The sequence below is a fragment of the Manis pentadactyla genome, chromosome 1 (assembly GCF_030020395.1).
Source record: "Manis pentadactyla isolate mManPen7 chromosome 1, mManPen7.hap1, whole genome shotgun sequence".
NCBI lineage: Eukaryota > Metazoa > Chordata > Mammalia > Pholidota > Manidae > Manis > Manis pentadactyla.
This window is the reverse complement of record NC_080019.1, coordinates 115,595,622-115,616,849: the sequence shown is the minus strand read 5'-3', so window position 1 is coordinate 115,616,849 and position 21,228 is coordinate 115,595,622. Positions and strand designations below refer to the sequence as shown.

Sequence of the window (21,228 nt, the reverse complement as noted above, 5' to 3'; positions counted from 1 at the left end):
CCTGAGTGGGCTCCGGATTGCAGAGTGGGCATCTGCTTGTTATCCCAGGACACAATCCCAGCTCCCGAGAATAGGACGGCTCTACTTCTTAATTACCTAGGCTGGAATGGCTGCTTCACCTGTTCCATTTCCCTCTCCCCAGCCCTTCCTTTCGCTTCTCCTTTCCAAGCACATCTCCTGGTTTTACTTCCCATTAACTTCTTCAACAGAAGGTGGCAGAGGATGAATGGGTTTAAAAATATTTTAAGTGCCTACATCACTTGATAATACATTAAATTTGATTCTCAAACCTAAGGCTGCATAAAAATCACCGTGGGTGCTGTTACAATGCTGACTTGCTGAGTCAGCACTTGGGTTGGGGTCCAGGGGTTTGTACGTTTCACCAGATGCAGGTAGTCTGAGCACTGCACCCTGAGAGATGTCCACAGAGCTGTGCTATCCTATAAAGTAGTTACTAACCACGTGCAGCCAGTGAACACTTAAACGTGGCTAATGCAAACTGATATGTGGTGTAAGTGCAAAATACACACAGGATTTCAAAGATTAAGTACAAAAAAAGAATATTTTTAAAAATCTCAAAATGTTTATATTGATTACATTTGAAATGATATTTTGGATATACTGTGTAAAATAAATACATTATTAAAATTAATCTTCCTTCTACTTTTTTCAAGTGGCTTGTAGGAAATTTTAAATTATATGTGTGACTCACATTATCTCTCTACTGGACAGCACAACCTTAGAGAGTTCACAGTAAACTTGGGAATGGGTAGGAGAGGCCTTTCAAGCTGCACATGAACTGCAGGCCTCTGAAACTGTTCTGTCCTGGGGAGAGGTTCAGAGCTGTCACCAAGTTCCCAAAACAGATAATGCTGCAATAAATGTCACAAATCACTATCTGGGCACTTTCTGGTGATCTAAGAGCAATCAGAAAGAGCCCTACTTTCCGATTTTGTTTCTATTTATTATAAAATAGATCTCAAAGTGTTCTGGATTCAGATCCAGGAGCCCTTTTATAAGTCTTCTGAAGTAGCTATTAATGTTACTTCCATTTTGCAGGCAAGCAAACTGAGGTTCAGAGAAATAATTTGCCTAAGGTCACACAGCTGATTGTTGTTTGGCTGGGGGCTCCATGTCACATCTCTCTGGCTCCAGTGGTCTCTGCCCACACAAAATACTCTGCTTTTTAGGGCAGTTTAACTGTGGTATTTGGCTGACATTATAAGCTGATCATTTGCTGTGGCTTATCATTAAGGAGATAAGTCCATGTTTACTATAATAGCCCCCATTTGTGCCTTTTGTGTGGGTATAATTATTAATAGCCCCCTCATGACTCTCAAAACTGCTCTGGTTTGGACATTAGATAGTGAGCTGATTTATCTGCCACGGAAGTGGGGCTCTCACTGTTCATTTTCTTAGACCATAAGTGATGCTGACCTAAGAGGAGGCAGAAGCTTCCCCAGCAAACTCTATTCAAGGTTATAAGTTTTTCATGCTGTGCTGAAAATATCCTGTGGGAAAGAGAGTGAAGGAAAGGAGGCAGGTAAAGACAGGTGTCAAGGGAGCAAAAGAGTGTTGGGAGAGAAGAAATGGAGAGATTGAGACTCAAAACAGGAAAGTTGAGGCAAAGATGCTATCTCTTGATTTTGTGTATGATACCAGGGAGTGGGCGATGTCTTTAAAATGACATTCACAAGTGAAAACTTTGAGACACCCCTTAAAACCTTCTTCACTCCAGGTAGGTTTCTAGCAAGCGGGGTTCTGGTGGTTTTCTGTTGTTGAGTTTTCAGTTTTCAGTTTGTGGTTACAACATCCCGGGAGTTGCTCTCCTGTTTTTCCAGCTGTTTCATAACAAGAATGAAGAACGCCCAGCTAGCAATGACCAAGAGCAAATCAGTTCAGGCCTTTATGGGTGGGTTAATTCTGCAGGACTCAACAGCCACTTTCTTTCCCTCTGATACCTGGCCTGACCAGTGAGTTTCTCCTGTGCTCAGGGAACTGGCCAAACTCAGTGCAGTGAAAACAAGAGCTCACCAGAGAAAGGTGGTTGCATTATGAAGCTATGGCTCTGGTGAAGACACCTGATCTCCCTGAACCTCAGTTCATTCATCTGTAAAATGGGAATGATCATAGCTACCCCGCCTTCCTCACAGGCTTGTGATATGGGTTATATGAGCTAGGATGAACAAAAAATGGAAACTGTAAGGGAGTTTTATTAATAACAACAAGGAAAGGTTGAATGAAGTTTCTGGACCATTTTAAATGGGATAAAGACAAACATAGCATCTACTTTTTCTGTGCAGTCTTAGGTAGGTGCTCTTTTCCTACGGAACCACTTTATCCCCACATTCTCGTGCACTCTGTGCCACTGAGCCCTGCCCAAGATATACCTCCTGATGGAGTGTGGGTGCTGTTCTCAGGGGGCACTGCCAGGGAAACCATCTGTACTGTGGGAAAAGCCTGCAGGGCTGTGGAAAGGAGCCTGACAAAGCAGGATGGGAATGTAAGTGCTTGCCTACCTGAGGGTGCTCTGCAGCCTGTGAGTTCTCCTCAAGGGGAGGGATCAAAAGGCTAGCTGCAGGTGACTCATGGCATGGGGCTGCCAAGTGGACTGTGTTTTCATTCTAGGTCTTGACCCTGCGGGCCCTTTATTCAATGGGAAACCTCCAGAGGACAGATTAGATCTCAGTGATGCACAATTCGTTGACGTCATCCATTCCGACATTGACGGTAACATTCCTATCCTTGTGGGTCACTGGTCCCCCAGACTCCCAAAGAGCCTGCCCTGTGGGTATCATCATGCAGGTGGGATCAAGTTCCTCCAGATTCCCTCTTTTTCTATGGGGTAGGGTTCCAGATCCACAGAAATATTGAAGGGAAGCAGGTTTAACACAGGTGCCCAGCAGCTCTTGCTGGAGTGGATGTGCTTTTCTCATCGTCTCTTATTTCTAAAGTGATCATCTTGACCAAAGACAGGCCGACTTGCATGCTGTGTGGACAAATGTTCCAATATGTGCAGTTGGGTTTGGATGCATGGTTCCTTGGTTTTTGGTCCTTTCTCATTATTTCCTTAAGCTGCAAGGTACATTCAAGTGCTGTGTCTCTATGCAGAGTGATTCTGAACCACCTACAGATCTCTGGCAATCTGTGGATCTTCCTGGCCGTTTCTTTCATTGTGCTGATTTCATATCTGGGATTGGGTACATGACATGGGAATTGGAATGATATTAAAGATGGGTCTTTACATCAAGATGTCTGGGAGAAGAGCTAGAGTAGGGACTTGTGGAGGGCTGAGGGAACAGAGAAGAGGGGCTGTTCAGGAGCACACCCTCTCTGCAATACAACCACCTGAAAAACCCTTGACCATCATCTCTCACTGGCTCTCTGCTGTGGTGCTCAGTAACTGTGTGCCTTAGAAGAAACGTCTCTGTGAAACAGCTGCATTCTTACTATGTAGTTTGCAAATTATTACCTTACTTAAGTGCAGTACCTCAATGAACTTTTAATGCTTGATGGAGTAGAGTAATTTATTTTTTATTCTTGGAAGTAAAGTGAACTTTGAGGGAAAGAATATGAGCTTTGTAGCTGGGCAGGTGGACTCAAATCAAAGAAAGGTTTTATTCTTTCTAGTGGTGTCATGTTTGTTCTGTATGTCTTCTGAGCTTTAGTATCTTTATCCACAACTTCTTCATCTGATTTAACCAATGGCTACTTTTCAGACATGGTGAAAATTAGAAGGTGTGTAAAACACCTAGTATCATGCCCACAGACACATGTAGGTTCTTGATATGTAATATGTGTTAGTACTGCAATGAAATACTGCATATGTATACATATATAAAAATAATTTTGTAATCAAGCAATTTATGATTATTTTAGGGTTATGAGTTAAAGAGAATAAGCAATGATTAACTTGGTAATTCCTTTTTTCAGTTCCCATTTTCTAGAACAGTTTCTAATCTACCATCCTAGATTCCAAATTTTTAAAGACTTTTTCCTACTAAGTAGAAGTTCACTTTTTCCTGTTTCGTATTCCCTAAAGACATACACAAATGCAATTAGAGGCTCAGGAAGTACCTGGCAATTAATCAGAGAGTTCTGGCTGAATATAAAGAAGAAAAATATTTTATCACTGCCTGGCAGTGAACTGGTGACCAAAAATATCACTGCCTGGAAAACGAGTGACCAAACTCTCCTACATTCTTTAGAAATATTGGAGATAAATCTCCATTACCATCTTCATAGTCTCTTAGTTGGAAATCACTGCTGTCTTTAACTAATTAGTTGGGTAACTTCAGGCAAAATATTTAAATAGTTACAACAACAATAATAATAATACAGTCCCTGCCTATACACTGCAGGCAAATGAGCTATGAGATGCGAGAATCTCAAAGCAGTATAAAAACATAGTATATTCTCTTTTAGCACTGGGCTACAAGGAACCATTAGGAAACATAGACTTCTACCCAAATGGAGGATTGGATCAGCCTGGTTGCCCCAAAACAATATTTGGAGGTGAGTGCAGATACTTTGTGAAATAGTGGTTTTAAAAAAAGCACATTAAAAGAATCTGATATTATTCCATGTGGAATAGTTTTTAATAGAAAATAAATTCCTGAGATAATAGAGGGGGTATAAATATAAATACAAAATATAAATTATAATTATAAATTATTACTCAAATATATTACTTTTAAAAACCACAGCCATATGATTAAAAGCTATTGTGAATTATTTCTCTCTCTTGAAAAGGTGTGTCTTTGACCTAGAGACTCCACATCTGGAAATCTCTCCTAGAGAAATAATGGAAAATGTAGACAAAAATCAGAGTCCAAACATATTCAGTACAGCATTACTTATATAGGGAAATTTTTAGAAAAAATTAAACATCCAACATAGGAAAATCATTAAATGACTAGGGCATACACACAAAAAAAAACACAATTGTTAAAAACTGTTATCTTTAGATTAATGAAAATGCTTATAATATGATGTTAAGTGAAAAAGACACAAAACTATAAAGTGTGATCCCAATTAGTTTTTTAAAATGTGTATTTTTATGTACGTACATACAGAAAAGAAGACTAAAAATAAGTGTTAGTGGTGAATTCTGGATATTGGACTTCTAGGTGATTTTTGCATCATTATTTCCTATTCTTTTATATTTTCTAAATGAACATATATTACTTTTCTAGTGAGAAAAACTCACAAAACAAGAATGTTGGATTGTAATGTAAAAGTGGAGTTGAGTACAGAATAAAAAAATCCATCCTTAAGTGCTCTGAATCTGTATTTCACCATTGCTACAGAAAATTAAACGATCATGGGAATGATTCTAGAAAAAGATGACCTTGTTACAAAATGGTATATGGCCCTGGAAATGACATAATAATTGAAAATGGTCCAAATGAAATGGCATAAGTAAGACCAACCATATTCTATCATAAATGGTGTGGGTTCAAATCCCATCCTGTGTGATGATGCAGTGTAACTACATCCGTGAGCAGCCAAAGACATTGTACTTCAATTATAAAGGACATTCTCTGTATTAACTTCATGGTTTCTGCAAATAGAAGTTCCAGTAACAAGTAAATATTGACTTACAGATTTTATTTCAGTCCAGCATGGCCCTATGCCAGCCCTTGCTTCCCTTCTCTTGCCCAGTTTGTTTCTCTTGTCCTCTGTGATCTCTTCTCTGGGCACATGAGGGCACTGGAGAAAGGGGAGACAGTCTGCCTCCGGCACCCAGTGCCTCTCCACCCCATAAGCTCATAAGCCTAACTCCTCTTTTCATGGGGTTCACTGTTGCCTATTCAGATCCTCACCTCTTTTGATTACCCATCTCTGGGACCCAGGCCCCTTGTCCGAATGACTTAATCATCTGACCATCAGCTTTCTGACAACATCTCCAACAGTCTGTGCAGTGATGCTGCATCACCAGCTCTTCCGACGCCTATCCCCGTGCTTCACCAGCCTCCTCTCTCACCATCACACCACGTGGCACCCACTAGGACTTAACTGGAGGCTTGCTTCTCACCTCTTCTTGCTGGGCCATGGCTTCAAGTGCCATCTTCTATTGTTCAGCCCCTCTCACTTCACCCTTCACCCTTGAGAAGAAATGGAGCCCCTGCTCTCATGAATGCCCTGTGCACCCCCAGGACCTTAGGTCTCTGCCTTGCCAGCCCCCACCTTTGCTTGGAAACACTCTAGAGAAGTCATGGAGCTTTGCTGATTGAGAGTAAGTCCCAGGCAAACTTGCTAACTTCTCCAAGGCCCTAAAAAGTGCCAGAGAAACCTCATGTTTATCTCCTGCTGACTCCCCATGATCATTCCTCATGCTGCCATTACAAATTTCTACCCACCTATAAACCTTCAATTTTTAGAGATGAGCTAGATTTGACTTTTGTACCTAGATCAAGGCCCCACCTCAGGAAGCCATTTGATTTATCCTCATCTTAATTCACAAGGTTGGTCTTTACATTCATGTTCCCTTTTGGCCCAGGGTGAGGCATTCCCCATCTTTTTGCAAAGCTGTCTCCTTGCTTGCCCTCTTTGGGGGATCTTCCTTTACTAATACTCCCTAGTGCCTTTTCCTCTCACGTTTTTACTAGTTTAAATGTGCTTGCTTTCTGCTGAAAACTTCCAGGGAATCTCTGACTACTACAGAATTTTTCTCCTCTTTTTCACTGACAAAGGAAGTCTGTGTCTTCCAGAGATGGACAATCAAAGATAATCACTGATACAGGTTGAATCCTGACTTGAAACCACATAACAGCTGTGTGACCTTGGTCAAGTCATTTAACCTCTCTGAGTCTCAATGTCTTGCTAGGTAAAATGGGGATAATCATGCCTATCTTGTTTTCTCCTGCCACTTGCCAGTATGAATTCTGATCAATGGGTTTTTATATTCGATTAAGTGGAATCAAATACCCGAAGCTGTTAGCACAGTACCTGGCATTTGGAGACAGGTGATAAACTGTGTATGTATACAATATGTAATGCACTATTATTAAATAATACAACCACTCTTTAACCATTCCTTTTACAACCAAGGAATGCAATACTTTAAGTGTGACCACCAGAGGTCCGTGTACCTGTATCTTTCTTCCCTGAGAGAGAGCTGCACTATTACGGCATATCCCTGTGACTCCTACCGGGATTATAGGAATGGCCAGTGTGCCACCTGCGGCATGCCACAGAAGGAGTCCTGTCCCCTTGTGGGTAAGTCCAATGAGCAGTTTCCTCCTCTGATTAACAAAGAGCTAATTTTTAATAGGACCCCAGCACCAATTTACTATCTAAAAATGGGCCTGAAAATTGTGTTTTTAAAAAAAAATTCATTTAGTAAGCTTTTTCTGCCAATTTGTTCTGTGAAGTACTTTGGGGTCTCCTAATGTTATTAAAGAGAAAAAAATAGTGTTAGAAGAGCAATCTGTAAAGGATTTCACTCAGAAGGTAGTGTAATCTCCCTGGACACTTCATTCTAGCATGAAAAAGAAGGTTCCAGAAGAGTTTCCTAGCCTACTGAAGGCACAGTCACCTTACATAGCCTGCTCCATGGGAACAGGAGCACACTCTGTATGTACACAGTCTCTCTGCTGGGGGAGGGTCACAGTGAGCCCAGGGACTCTCCTGTCAAATGAGCCTTGCAGCGTGATCCCTTCCAAAGAGCCATGTCTGTAAATGCCCTCATGCCACCCCTGGGTCTTGTGAGCATGTATGGGAATGGGGCCGCATAAAGACACTGCGGAGGCTGCTTGGATGTTTGTTAAGGGTTAATAGAAATATTCCAGGTGGTGAGGACTTTGAAACTGGGTGATCATGAAAATTTTCTAATTGTTCCCTAAGGAAAAACCCAGGTTAACATGAGGACATGCTACAGACAAGGGGCTCTCAACCTTGGTTATGCCTTAGAATCAACTAGGGAGATTTTAAAAAATTACTGGTTTTGGGGTCCTAATCCAGGTCAAGTAAGTCAGATTGTGGAGGCTGTTCTCTAAGGGTGGGGCCAAAGGCCCCACTGATGGCACCCAACCTTAGTCCTGTAGGCATAGACATGAAGGAGGACATTCCCCTGCTTGTTGACATAATCACATGGCAAGCCCAGGTTCTGCACAATTTAGGGGTCCAACTGTAGTTCTTCAAGAAGCACAATGCTTTGCAAGAGTGATGCTATTCTAGGTATAAACCTGAATCTGTTTTCATCTATAAGAAGATTGTATTACTGAAAAATATCAGTGCTATTTTTAGTCCACCCAGTGTGTAGTACTCCCCACTCCCCCACCGCTATTCCTGAAAACCAAGGCTGAGTGAGGAAATGTCAGGAGAAAGGGGGAAAAGCCATCATAGAGTCTTTTTGCAAGCCCCAGCAATGAGGGGTAGGGCACCAAGCAAGGTATAGTAGGTGCTGGGGAGGTGCGGCTCTCTGGCCCTGCAGGTCCTCACCATGGGGGTGGGCCCGAGGGAGACTGGCTGGTGGTGGCAGTCAAACTCACTGTTTTCCCTACCCCCCGATTGCTTTTACTCTTACATAATACACATTAATGTTGCACTTTTCCAACTTGTTCTATAGGTTATTATGCTGATAACTGGAAAGACTATTTAAGGCAGAAAGACCCTCCTATGACTAAGGCATTCTTTGACACAGCTGAGGAGAAACCGTTCTGCAGTGAGTGGTGAATGTGGTTCTTGGCTTTGGCCTGACCCTTCAATTTTAGAATGGCTGAGTCCCAGCTTCCTGGCTATTTCTTGGTAAATAAAGGCCATGGTGAAGTGTGGACTTTGGAGCTGGAAGGACCTCGGTCGAATCCTGATTCTACCACAAAATAGCTCTGTGACCTTGGTCAAGACATTGAATTTTTATGAATCTTCATCTCCTGTGAGGTAAAATGGGGATAATAAAGCCTATCTTCTAGATTATTAGGATTAAAATCTAAAAAAAAAAAAAATCATAGTTGTTGGCTTCTCTGGATGACCATTGTAATGACTAAGATCTTTCAGAAAATTTGATCCCCAAGAGACATGAAATTGGGGCTAGGAAAGATCAGGTGCCAGCCACATCTACAGGTCAGTTCCAGCTCCAAAGCAACCATGAAGGCCTCCTAAAGATGCTGAGAGGTTGGTATTCCGCATGGGAGTTAAATGGAGCGGCAGACCATTAGATGTCCCAGGAAGCAAGTAGGCATTTTCCTGAGCAGACGTATGTCTTGCAATCTTGCCTCCCTTTTCATTTTTCTTGGGAGCACTCCTTATAAAAGAGGTTGCAGGTCATTGGGTTTCCCCCTGCTTTAGAGCCATGCATGGTATCTGAGGGTTTGGTGCTGCCCAGTAGGAATGGGACAAGCCCCTGAAAAATAATGGACCACAAAGTGGCAACTCCAGGGCTGACCGTACTCCTTTATGGGGCCGTCGTCTTCCTGAGCCTCTTTTCCCTTCTCTGCAAGTTTGACCAAGAGATAGCAGATCTGACTCTCATGGTGGGACCCATCTCCCCAAAGCATCCTTGATTTTGGGAGCAAAGAATAGGGAGGAGGAATAGTTCTTTGAACATATCATGCATTCCCGTTTATTAAGTAGGGATTTATTGGGTACCTATAAGGTATTACTGCTAAGATTACAAAAAAATCCCTTCCCAGTTACTGTTGTAGTATATTTTAGTTTTATTTTTTTAACCCCACAAGACATTACTCGGGCAATATTTGTATATATACCCATAATGTACCAATTTTTTGACTGTCATTTTTTCTTGAAATTTGCAAATACAGTAAAGTGTGCTGGCTAATGATGGAAGAATACCAAAGCATGATAAGAACTCTAAGAGGAAGACCCTAGTCTGATGGTCAGTGAGGGCCTCCAGGAGGAAGGGACATTAAGCTGAAGCCTGATGGATGAGTTGGCAAAGGGGGCACAGTAAGAGTATCCCAGAGAGGGGAGGCCCAGGCGCAAGAGAGAGTGTGATGGTGTGGGTAGTGTGGCATGACTTCAGGAGAAATGAGGGAAGCTGGATAGGCTGATGGACATGGCCCGGACAGCAGAGGACCTGTCAGCTGTGAAGGTCTCTACATGGCCACCTGGTTGGTTTATTCTAATATGGGCAGGGATTGAAGGGAACCAGTCATACTCAGCAGCAGGTCATGAGACCTCAGTCAGTAGGGTGGGAACTGATCCAAGAGTGATGTCTAAACACCATGACTGGATGCCATTGAATTCTGCTGTCACTCAGGCCGTCTTCATTGAAAGGAATATTACAAAATTCTGTCCTGGATCTTTGCAGAGGAACTAGAGAGGAAGAGAAAAACAGACACAGTTATTGGGGAGGTTGGGTTTTTAAAAATTGGCCCTCAGGGGAGCAGTTGGAAATACCTTTCTTACCATATTCTTTCCCTGTTTTGCAGTATATCATTACTTTGTGGATATCATAACTTGGAATAAGAATATAAGAAGAGGGTCCATTACAATCAAGTTGAGAGACAGAGCAGGAAACACCACAGAATCTAAAATCAACCAGTAAGTTGGGCTGGAATAATTTGCAGTTTGCTGTTTCCCTTTTTTTCTCAGATAAATTAAATCCCAAATATACTACTTTGTTATTTATAGGTCTGTACTTTCTCTGTTCTACAAATGATATGTGGCATATTGCTTAGTTGCTTCTCATAGCTCTTGATCTTTCAGGCTCTTTGAAATTGGTGCAAGGATCTCCTCTCTTCATCCCCTCCATCCATCCTACTTTGCCCTTCTGTTTCTCCCTGTCTCCCTGCCTCCCTCCCTTCCTTTCCTCTCTCCCTCCATTCTTTTGCTTAAACATTTAATTACAAAAGTCATGCTTGCCCGTTGTAAAGGATTTAAATGGTAAAGATGTAACAGAAAAGTGCAAATCCTTGCCCCATCCTAACAATCCCACACCCAAAGGTAACCCACACACATTTTTTATTCTTTTATAAGCTCATAATATACATTTATATAAACATATATGTGTATGTTTCTGAAACTCAGAAAATTGGAAACACCTAAAAATCCAACAATGGAAAAATGGTTAATTAAATATTCCCATATAATAAAATACTATTTATACATTGAAATTATTTATGATATATATTACATTAAATTGTATTATACTAAGTGAAAAAATATAGGATATCAAATTATATAAAGTGTAAGATTAGCTCAATAGTGTAAAAAAATGAAGAAGAAACATGCCAAAATATGTTAGATTATCCCTGGGTGGTAGGGATAAGAGTGTTTTTTTTCAGCTTCTCATTACTTTTTAATTTTCTATGAGGTTGTGAGAGAGAGAGAGAGTGTGTGTGTGTGTGTATACCTAGTTTAAAAATGGTTAATAATTTTTTATCAATTACTTTTATAATCAGGAAAAAGGGGAAAAAAACCCAAAACCCTTTACTTTAAGTAAAGGAATGTGAGGCTTACTGTACTCATTTAGTCAGGAAACATTTCCCGGGTCCTGTTATCCACTAGGAACTCTGCTTGTCTCTTGGCCACACACAAAGGACCAAGTAGAATGGCACCTGAGCCTGGAGATCACCTTATGGGTTCACCGTTTAAAAGTCCAACCTGTATTTCTTGGTTTCACTGGATATGGCTGGTAATTGTAGGTCTGCTTTGGTTATGTAGCTGTATTTCTATAATGTTAATGTGTGCACGCAATTTAATTAGTAATTTAAAACCTATACACGCTTATGTTACACTACAAGAAGATATGTCAAAGAAATAATCAATCTTCCCATGCTTTCTTTCATCTGCTACTTCTATAGCTTCTCTTCTTCCTTCATAATTACAACCCCTAAGTAGAATTCATGCCTCATATCGAAATTACCGAGTACCATAATTCTTCCAAGTGGTAAAGATACCTCAAGACAAATGCTGGGCATAGAAGCCACAGGGCATAAATCTGCAAAGAAGTAAAAAGCTAACCTTTTCAAACAATATTGCTTCTCTCTCACTTGCCAACTTTACATTTCCCTGTATGGCCCCAGAAGATGGCTGGTTAGCCAGAGACGGGTAAAATTCCTCAAGGGAGGAACAACCTAAGACAGGCACAGTCGCAGGGGGGCCATCAGGTGAGAAATTGGGGATCAACAGAGGTGAGGCTTAGAACCTCACCCCCCTGTTTTGAGAGAAATCTTCTGCATCCGTGGATGTTTTGTTGCCCTTGTCTAGCTTGGATTAATACTTAGTCTAAAGGCACACACCTGATCATCTACATTTGCCCTCTTACAGCACTAAACTATGTTTTCTACCTTTATCTTGCATCTACCTACCACTTCAGCATTTTATTAAAATAATAATAATAATAATAATAAGGGAGAAATGTGGGATTCACATATAAATCAAGTATAAAAATCAAACGAATAATCATAATTGACCTGATTGTTTATAGTTCATGATGCGTGATCAAAACCGAAAGTTTCTGTGATGACTGCCCTTGCACTGTTCACCATGTAAGAACTTATTCACTGTGTAAGAACTTGTTCACCATGTAAAAACTTGTTTGTTATGCTTCAGAAGATTGGAGACTGTTGAGAATTAGGCATGGGGTTGATTAATGATTGTGGATTGAGTCCCCTATACAGAATTTAATTGTTGTTAACAACCATATGATCAATAAATATGAGGGATGCCCTCTCAAAAAAAAAACATATTTGAAATGAAAACATATTTGTTCCTCATTAATCAGTCAAATAAATAGATAAAGATTTTTTTAAAAAGTCCAACCTATAATAAATAGGGAACTTGTTGATGGGCAGTTTGGAGGTGACTTTTTAAATGCATCTTTGAATCATAATAACAACAGCCTTTTTTTATTGAACTAAGCACACTGAACACATTGGCTAATGTAATCTCACTAAAATCCTGTGAGGTGGCATTAACACCCCCATTTTGTATATGAGAAAACTGAGGCCTGGAGAAGTCAGGTGATCTGGCCAGTATCACACTCACTTCAGTGTCCATGTCCCTAACCCCACAGAGGCAGCATCATGAGGGAGGGCATTGCTAGGGGGTGTATCTTTAGGAACCAGCCTCAGGTGCATTTACAGACTGTGACCTTCAGTGAGGAAGCTGGGGGAAGACCTCATCTGGAGAGCCTACGAAATGGCATGGGAGATTGCACAGTTATATCTTGAGGACTCACCTAGTACAACTGTGCAGTCTTGCCAATAATTGCTTACATATTTGCTCTACAGATGTCTTAAAATTTTTAATTTTACATAGTGAATTTCTCCCAACTATGAATTCGTAAATTTATAAAAAATTCCTAGATTTATTTTTTGGTTAAGATAGAGACATCTTTAGTTTAGTCATGTTTAGTCATTCTTACTTTAGTCATGTTTGTGAAAAAGTCATCATTGATCAGAGAATATATAGGGAAAAAAGGAAAGAGTTGTTCTATTCCATGGTAAGATTATGGCTACTTTTCCCTTTTTTGCAAGGTAAACTCTAACATTTTAGTATTTAGCAATTTTACAATTAAAGAAAAGGAAAATAATATTAGAGTCTGTACCCTAAATTCATTCAGTCTTATCAGACTATGGGTATAAGTGGAGTCACACATTCAAGGATATTATTGTCCTGGTGACTCTCCCTGTTTCCATGTTTTAGATGTATTTTTGTAACCTTTTAAATAAAATTGAGATATAATTCACATACCATATAACTCATCCTTTTAAGGTTTACAGTTCTGTGTTTTTTGGTGTACTCACAAAATGCAAACGTCACTACCACCTAATTCCAGAACATGTTCAATATCTCAAAATGAACCCCCATACCTGTTAGTAGTACTTCCCCATTCGTCACTCCAGCCCCTGGCAACCACTGAACATCTAAAATAAGCTCAACGATGGATTTGCCTATTATGGGCATCTCATATGAATGGAATCATACAATTGGTGGCCTTTTTTGCTTAGCTGAATATTTTCAAGGTTTTCCATGTTGTAGCATGTAGCTGCATTACATTCCTTTCTATGACTGAACTATATTTCACTGTATGTATATATCACATTTTATTTCAGTCCACTGACCTCTGGGCCTGGCATGCTTCCATTGTTCCACTCTGCTCACATATACATTTTACTTGTCCATTCATCAGTGGATGGACATTTGGGTTATTTCCACTTTTTGGCTGTTGTGAATAATGCTATTTTGAACATACATGTACAAGTTTTTATGTGGATACATGTTTTCATTTCGGGTATATACCTAGGAGTGGAATTGCTGGGCCATATAGTAACTCTGTGTTTAACCTTTAAGGAACTGCCTGCCTAATTGTTTTCCAAAGAGACTATACCATATACTACATTCCCACCAACAAACAATGTGTTAGAGTTCCAATTTCTCCACATCCATGCCAACACTGCTAATGTCCTTAAAATTTTTTTTCCTTTTTAATTGTGATAAAAATATATAACATAAAATTTAGCATCTTCATCCCTTTTAAGTGTACAGTTCAGTAGTGTTAACTATATCCACATTGTTGAGAAACAGTTCTCCAAAACCTGTTCATTTTGCAAAGCTGAAACTCTTATTCCATCAAATAACAACCCCCATTTCCCCTTTATTCCCTAGCAACTACCACTCTACCATGAATTTGACTACTTTAGATACCTCATATCTGAAATTGTACAGTACTTGTCCTTTTGTGATTGGCTTATTTCACTTAGCGTAATGTCCTCATGGTTCATCTATGAGATAGTGTGTGATAGGATTTCCTTCCTTTTTAAGGCTGAATAATATTCCATTGTATGCATAAACCACATTTGTTTACCCATTCATCTATGTCTCTCCTTTTTATTGTAGCCATTCTAGTGGGCATTATGTGATATCTCATTATGGTATTGATTTGCAATTCTCTAATAATAATGTTGAATACATCTCATGTGCTTATTGGCCATTTTATATACTTTTTTGAGAAATATCTACTCTTTTTTTCCTTTTAAATAGACTTTATCTCTTAGAGCAGTTTAGGTTCACAGCCAAATTGAGCAGAAAGTACAGAGATTTCCAGTACACCCTTTACCCTACATATACAGAGCTTCTCCCACTGTCAAAACCTGGTACCAGAGTGGTACATTTGTTACAACTGAAGAACCTACACTACCACATCTTTACTACCCAGAGTCCATAGTTTATGTTAGGGTTACTCTTGTTGTTGTAATTCTATGACAACTGTATGATGTACATCTACCATTATAGGACCATGGAGTAGTTTCACTGCCCTAAAATTCTCTGTGCTCTGTGTGTTTATCCCACCCTCCCCTTAACCCCTGGCAACCACTGGTCTTTTTACTGTCTCCTTAGTTTTGTCTTTTACAGAATGTCATATAGTTAGAATCATACAGTATGTGATCTTTTCAGATTGGCTTCTTTCACTTAGTATTAAACATTTAAGGTTCCTCAATGACTTTTTATAGCTTGATAGCTCATTTCCTTTTAGCACTGAATAATATTGCATTGTCTAGTTGTACCAGTTTATTTACTCATTCACCTACTGAAGGACATCTTGATTGCCTCCAAGTCTTGAAAATTTTGAATAAAGCTGCTATAAACATCTGGGTGTAGGTTTTCGTGTGCTTTACCCATTTTTAAATTGGGTTATTTATCTTTGTTGAGTTACAAGAGTTCTTAATATATTCTGAATACAAGTCCTTTGTAGTTTTAAGTCTCACATTTATGTCTTTGATCTATTTTGAGTTAATTTTTGCATATGGTGTGAGTTAGGGGGTTCTGCTTTAATCTTTTGCCTGTGATATCCAGTTGTCACAGCACCATTTACTGAAAACACTAGCTTTCTCTGTGAATTGTTGTGACACCCTTGTCTAAATCAATTGACCATAAGTAAGGGTTTTTTCCTAGATTTTCAGTTTTATCCCGTTTATCTATATATCTCCTTTGTGTGCCGCATTGTCTTGTAGCTTACCCAAGCATTACTGTGGGTTTCTCTTGAGAGGCAGAACTTAAAAAAATATATGCTTAATCACAACTTCTAAATTAGTATCTAGTTTGGCTAAAAATATATGTATGTGTCTAGCAATGCACTTTAATGGACAGACCATAACTTTGAACTCAGCCAGAAGTGGGTTTGACCTGCACTGCTACAGATAAGCCCTGTGACCTGGGTGAGCCTAAGCTCTCCGAGAGTCTGTTTCCTTGCCTATAAAATGAAGATAATAATACCTCACAGAATTATTCAGGGGACTGGAAATGTGTCAAGAGGGAGAATGCTGTCTGGCAAGTAGTAGGCAGCACATGCCTGTATCTCATAAGTCCTGGGGTCAGCAACTTCACTTGTGCAGCCCTTTGGAATCCAGTAGACTTTGCCCATGAACATTGTCTGGGGCAGGCTATGGGGTCAAGTGGCTATGAGTGATCTGTAGGCTTCAAAATTGTTTTCTTTTATTAGCAATGTATTTCCACTTAAAAATATTTCTTCCTTCCAGTGAACCCTCAACATTTCAGAAATACCACCAAGTGAGTCTGCTTGCAAGATTTAATCAAGATCTGGATAAAGTGGCAGCCATTTCCTTGATGTTCTCTACAGGATCTGTAATAGGCCCAAAGTACAAGCTCAGGATTCTTCGAATGAGGTTAAGGTCACTTACCCATCCTGAGAGGTGAGCCATAGGCAGGGTTTGACAAGCCCCTGTTTTTCAAAGATGATATTGGTTCCTGTCCAATCTGCTCAGTTTGATGTTTTAACAGGACTTCATCAATCACAATGAAGGATGTGAGAGTCTTTCCAAAAACAGACTTGAGAAAAAACAAGTAGCCAGTAATCCAAGAAAATTTTGCTGTTAGACACTTAAAGTGGCCCAATCACCCAAACAAATAGTGCTGTTTGCCTAGAAATATATAATTCCTCCCTAACCATTCCACCCACATTGCTTGCAAGTTGATAATTTGCTGTAGAAAATAAAGCCTCATATAATTTGGCAAACTGGTAAAACAGAGCTTACTATTTTAAAAAAGCTGCAGGAAATTGGAATATGTTATCCATTGATACAGTATTGATGTTAAATTTTATAACTGCACTGAGAATGTCCTTGTTTTCAGGAAATACACACTGAAATACTAAGGGGTAAACAACCTATTCTCAATTGGTTCAGAAAAAATAAACAATGGTGTGTGTGTATGTATGTGTGTTGAGAGAGGTGGGGAGAAAAAACAAAGCTTCGATGGTATGTATGTTTTGTGACTAATGCCACTGCAACATGCAGTCCTAAATCTGATCTATGGGCAAAGAAAGACAAGAAATAATGTGAGCAGTTAGTACTGTCTGCATGTTCCTTTCTCCTGACAGTTTAGGGTATCTGAAAATGATACAAGTTTCTTTTAAAAGGGTAATCATTACATCTTAAAACTGGGACTTTATATATTTTTTCTGATTATCAAAGGAATACACATTCATTTTCTAAAATCTGGGAAGTACTGAAAGTAATTGAAACAGAAAAATATCACCCATAATTATTCAAAGGCAACCACTATAATATTTTTGGTTATTTCTTTCTAATCTTCTTTTTATTACTGTTTTTACACCTAACTGAAGTTATGTGGTAAATAAACTCTTACATTCTGCTTTCCTGTTGTTCCTGATATTGCTTTGCTTATTTGCTGTAAGCATTTTCCAATAACATTAGAAATAACTGCTAGAAAATTTTACATCCTAAAGACATAAAACAATTTCCTTTATTAGAATGGGCTCTTGCACATTTTTTATTGACAGGGATATTTTGTCTTATTTTTACAGGCCCCAGTTGTGTCGGTATGACCTTGTACTGATGGAAAACGCTGAAACAGTCTTCCAACCTATTCTTTGCCCAAAGTTGCAGATGTAACTGTTGTCAGGTCACATGGGCACAAGTAACATCAAGAAAGCTACAACTACGGGCTTTTTTAAAGCTTCACCTCACCTTTTCCTCAAGAAACAGAAAGTACGGAATAACCAGGGTTTTTCCAGTAGCGTTCTGTCGATGTCACATGGCAAAATGTCAAATGACCTTGGCTGATAGAACAGTTCTGGGAAGGGAGCCCCTAAGTAGGGCAGGCGGGTCAGAGATAGCCAGACTCCTGACAGCACGGCACCTGTGTCCTGGGGCCTCCTTCGTTCTGGCCGGCCGATTCAGCTACCATACTTGGGTCATTCTGTCCATGCCAGTGGCTAGTTGAACATCTTGAAGGGAAGGACAGACTGGAGACCTCTGTGGTCTCAACCCCACATTCCCTGTGCCAAATTCCTCCAGGGCCCCTCCTGTAGAAGGGAATGGAGACTGCCGTACCTCACAGGACTATTGTGTGGGTTTGGGAGGCAAGGGTTCTTTGAAATCCCATGGGTGCTACATCCATGAGTGGTTTGATAAATGTGAATGTGCTTTTATTTATTTCGACATTATCTAATATGCAATAAGAGAACTTCTCTTTATCAAAACCAGCCTCTCTCGGCCTGTTTGCTCTGAGAAGGCAGGAAAGCCAACGCCTGGCTTTCCTGCCTTCTCTAAAGTGTGGCTGGTACAGGGAGGAGGTGGGGACAGATGGACAGCAGAGGGGGCAGCTGCTGGGGCTAGACAGTAAGTGGATGAGGCAGGAAGGGCAGATGGAGCCGTGGGGCAGCCTCACTCACAGGGACAAGGGATGAAGTGAGAGGCAGAGAGGAAAAGCAGAGCTTGTTTCTCTTGTAAGGTGAAGAACAATCACTTTACAGGCAACCCTCATTTTACATAATCCTTAAGAGATATTTATTTTTCCTTGTTAATAATTCAATCCATGATTATCGGATGAAAGTTAGAAAATGCATAGATGCAAAATGAAAATATGCTTATTCATGATTCCAGCTGATGGAGGTAATTAATGTTGACTTTTTGGAATGATGCTAAATAGCTTCTGTTGCTAACATATGAATTCAAAATATAAACCAGTTTGTTCTTGGAGCATTGGAAACTTCCAGTCTGAAGAATCCTTAGGCTTTCCTAGTAGTAGGTGTTATCCATGAATCTGGAATGACAATAGCAGCCAAGTCAAGCAGGCCTGGAGAGCCAAAGCCAGAACCAAGGGAGGTCCACCCCTGGGGCCAGGTACCCAGTGTGGGCACAGAGCCAAAGGGTGTGCACCACCCATCCCACAGCAGTGGCCACTGCAGGAGGTTCCTGGGATTGCTCTGCAACTGTGGACAGAGACCAGTCTGCTAATAGGCCTGATTTCTTTTTGGAGTTTTATTGGTCCTCTATTTTGATGAGCACAGTCACTTCTTTGTCTTCTTTACCTTGCCTGGTATGCAGGGGCCAAAACAACCAAGAAAATGCTGGGACTTGCATTTCTATCATTTATAAACACCTCAGGCCAGTGGGTGTCTCTCAGCTTCTCCTCTCGGCATCTCCTAGCATGGTAACTGGCTCACTGTGGAGTGGGTGGGCAGATGAACAAATGAATGAATGGATAAATGAATGGGTAAAGGCAAGAAGGAAGTTTGTTCTCCGGATGGAGATGAATTTCAGCGAGTCTCATGTAACAGGAAAGATAAAAGCAGTTATAAGTGTGGGTACTCTCCTCACAGCAAGTTCCTCATAAGGCCTCTATAACTCGACTGTCTCTTGTCATCCTCACCTTTCATCCATTTTGTCAATGAATCCAAATCCAAGATGCAATTAAATTGCACTCTGCCCTCTTCCCTTCCATCTTCACCAATTATCTCCTACTCAGCAGTTGGATCTTAGCTCGATTGTCACACTTTCAGGGAGTCTTCTTGGACCTCGTTTCCCATTACAGCACACTGTACCTCTCCTTCGTAGTATTTTTTAAGTTTTGGGTTTTTTTTTACATTTATTTGTGTAATTTTTTTGTTTATTGTCTGTTGTCTCCCTAGACTGTTCTGCAAGGCAGGGGCCATGTGCTTGGGTGGTACCTACAATACAGTCTGTGCTTAGGAAATACTGAATGAACTCTCCATTATCTTCTGAGCCCTATGAAACTATGTTCAGTTGTGAGTAAAGACCTCCTGCAATTCCCAGCCATCACCCGTTTCCACTGAGGCAGCCCCCCTTCTCTGCCTCAGACTTCTCTCCCAGCCCCTGTGTGATTATTGTCTCTGTTATCTCTGGAGACCCAGTGCCCATTTCTCTGGTTCCCTAGAAAAAAGAGAGGTTGGCTTTTTCCCCCACTCCTCTTCAAACCTTTCGGATGATCCTGACATCATTCTTCAGCAAGCCCACCTGTCCTGAGTCGGGATTTTGCTCTCCTCCACCCCCATTTTAGCACCTGAGCTAAAACCATTCAGGACCCTCCAGCATTCCTAGATGACTCCCTTGCTTGCCTTTTCACGCCTCCCTTTCTACCAACCCCTTCTCCACTCACTTTGTATGTGCTTCTTCACTGCTTTCCATATGCCATATTGTAATGTTTCCACATCTATAGCCACTCCGAGACCATGAGCAGCTCAAGAGCAATTGCTGCTTATTTGTCTTTGCTGCCTCTGCACCTAACAAAATGCCAGGTGCAAAGCAGGTGCTCAATAAATGTCTGTTGAACAGCATGGAGTGGACTCATCCTTAGGACCTGAGGGATCTCCACTCTGATTTAGACATCGGCACACTTAACTGTTATTTCCCAAACCCTAAACTTAGAACCTCCCATCCTTGGATCCCTGCCTCATGCCTTCAGTCCTGCAAAACCCTATCTTAGCTAAGGGGACGTTGGATGTCAGCAACAGAAATCTACTTATTCGAACCCAAATTTTATCAAAGAGTGGACTCACGGAAACCCAGGAGGAGCTGAACCATCAGTCCTCAGGAGGGGCAGGGATGGGGCCGCCTGAAGCCTTCAGCAGCAGTAGTTCATGGGCCTTTCTTAACCCTCAGGCTCTGCCACGAGCCTCTCTGCCTCAGCTCAGCCCCCTCCACGGGGCAGCTGCGCACCACTGGGCTCCTTGGGATTCAGCCACCAGATGGCCCAGTCCCACAGTCCAGGGAGAAGATCCTTCTCCTGTTGGGAAAGGTGTCCATCCTGTTCCAGTCAGTTATGGCTGGAATGGGGATGGAGAAACAAAATCATATGGTCTTCAGAGCTACTCCTTTCAATCGCTCTGTGTAGATTCAATTCAGCCAGAAAAGGAGGCTGCGTAGTACTGACAGAGCCATGGTGGGTACCTGGTGGATTCACTCTCACTGGAACCTCTTGCCTTTTCTTCCCTCCCACTTCAGTGAGCCAGTGGCACTCACCTGCTTCCCAGTC

General features: G+C 40.9%; 1 protein-coding gene across 3 annotated transcripts in view; it reads left to right on the top strand.

Annotated features, from left to right (window-relative positions):
* The window catches only part of LIPH (lipase H), a 35,171-nt gene extending 16,239 nt beyond the window's left edge, over nucleotides 1–18,932 (top strand). The window contains exons 4-10 of one of the 3 annotated variants that reach the window (XM_036875300.2): nucleotides 2,629–2,730; nucleotides 4,426–4,515; nucleotides 7,054–7,221; nucleotides 8,573–8,668; nucleotides 10,395–10,506; nucleotides 16,449–16,622; nucleotides 17,756–18,932. In XM_036875300.2, coding sequence (XP_036731195.1) covers nucleotides 2,629–2,730; nucleotides 4,426–4,515; nucleotides 7,054–7,221; nucleotides 8,573–8,668; nucleotides 10,395–10,506; nucleotides 16,449–16,622; nucleotides 17,756–17,843 — 830 coding nt within the window. In that variant the 3' untranslated portion in view covers nucleotides 17,844–18,932. The remainder of the gene's footprint in view (nucleotides 1–2,628; nucleotides 2,731–4,425; nucleotides 4,516–7,053; nucleotides 7,222–8,572; nucleotides 8,669–10,394; nucleotides 10,507–16,448; nucleotides 16,623–17,755) is intronic. The other 2 variants (XM_057500809.1, XM_036875302.2) reach the window with 2 other exon arrangements.
* Nucleotides 18,933–21,228: the final 2,296 nt, after the last annotated feature.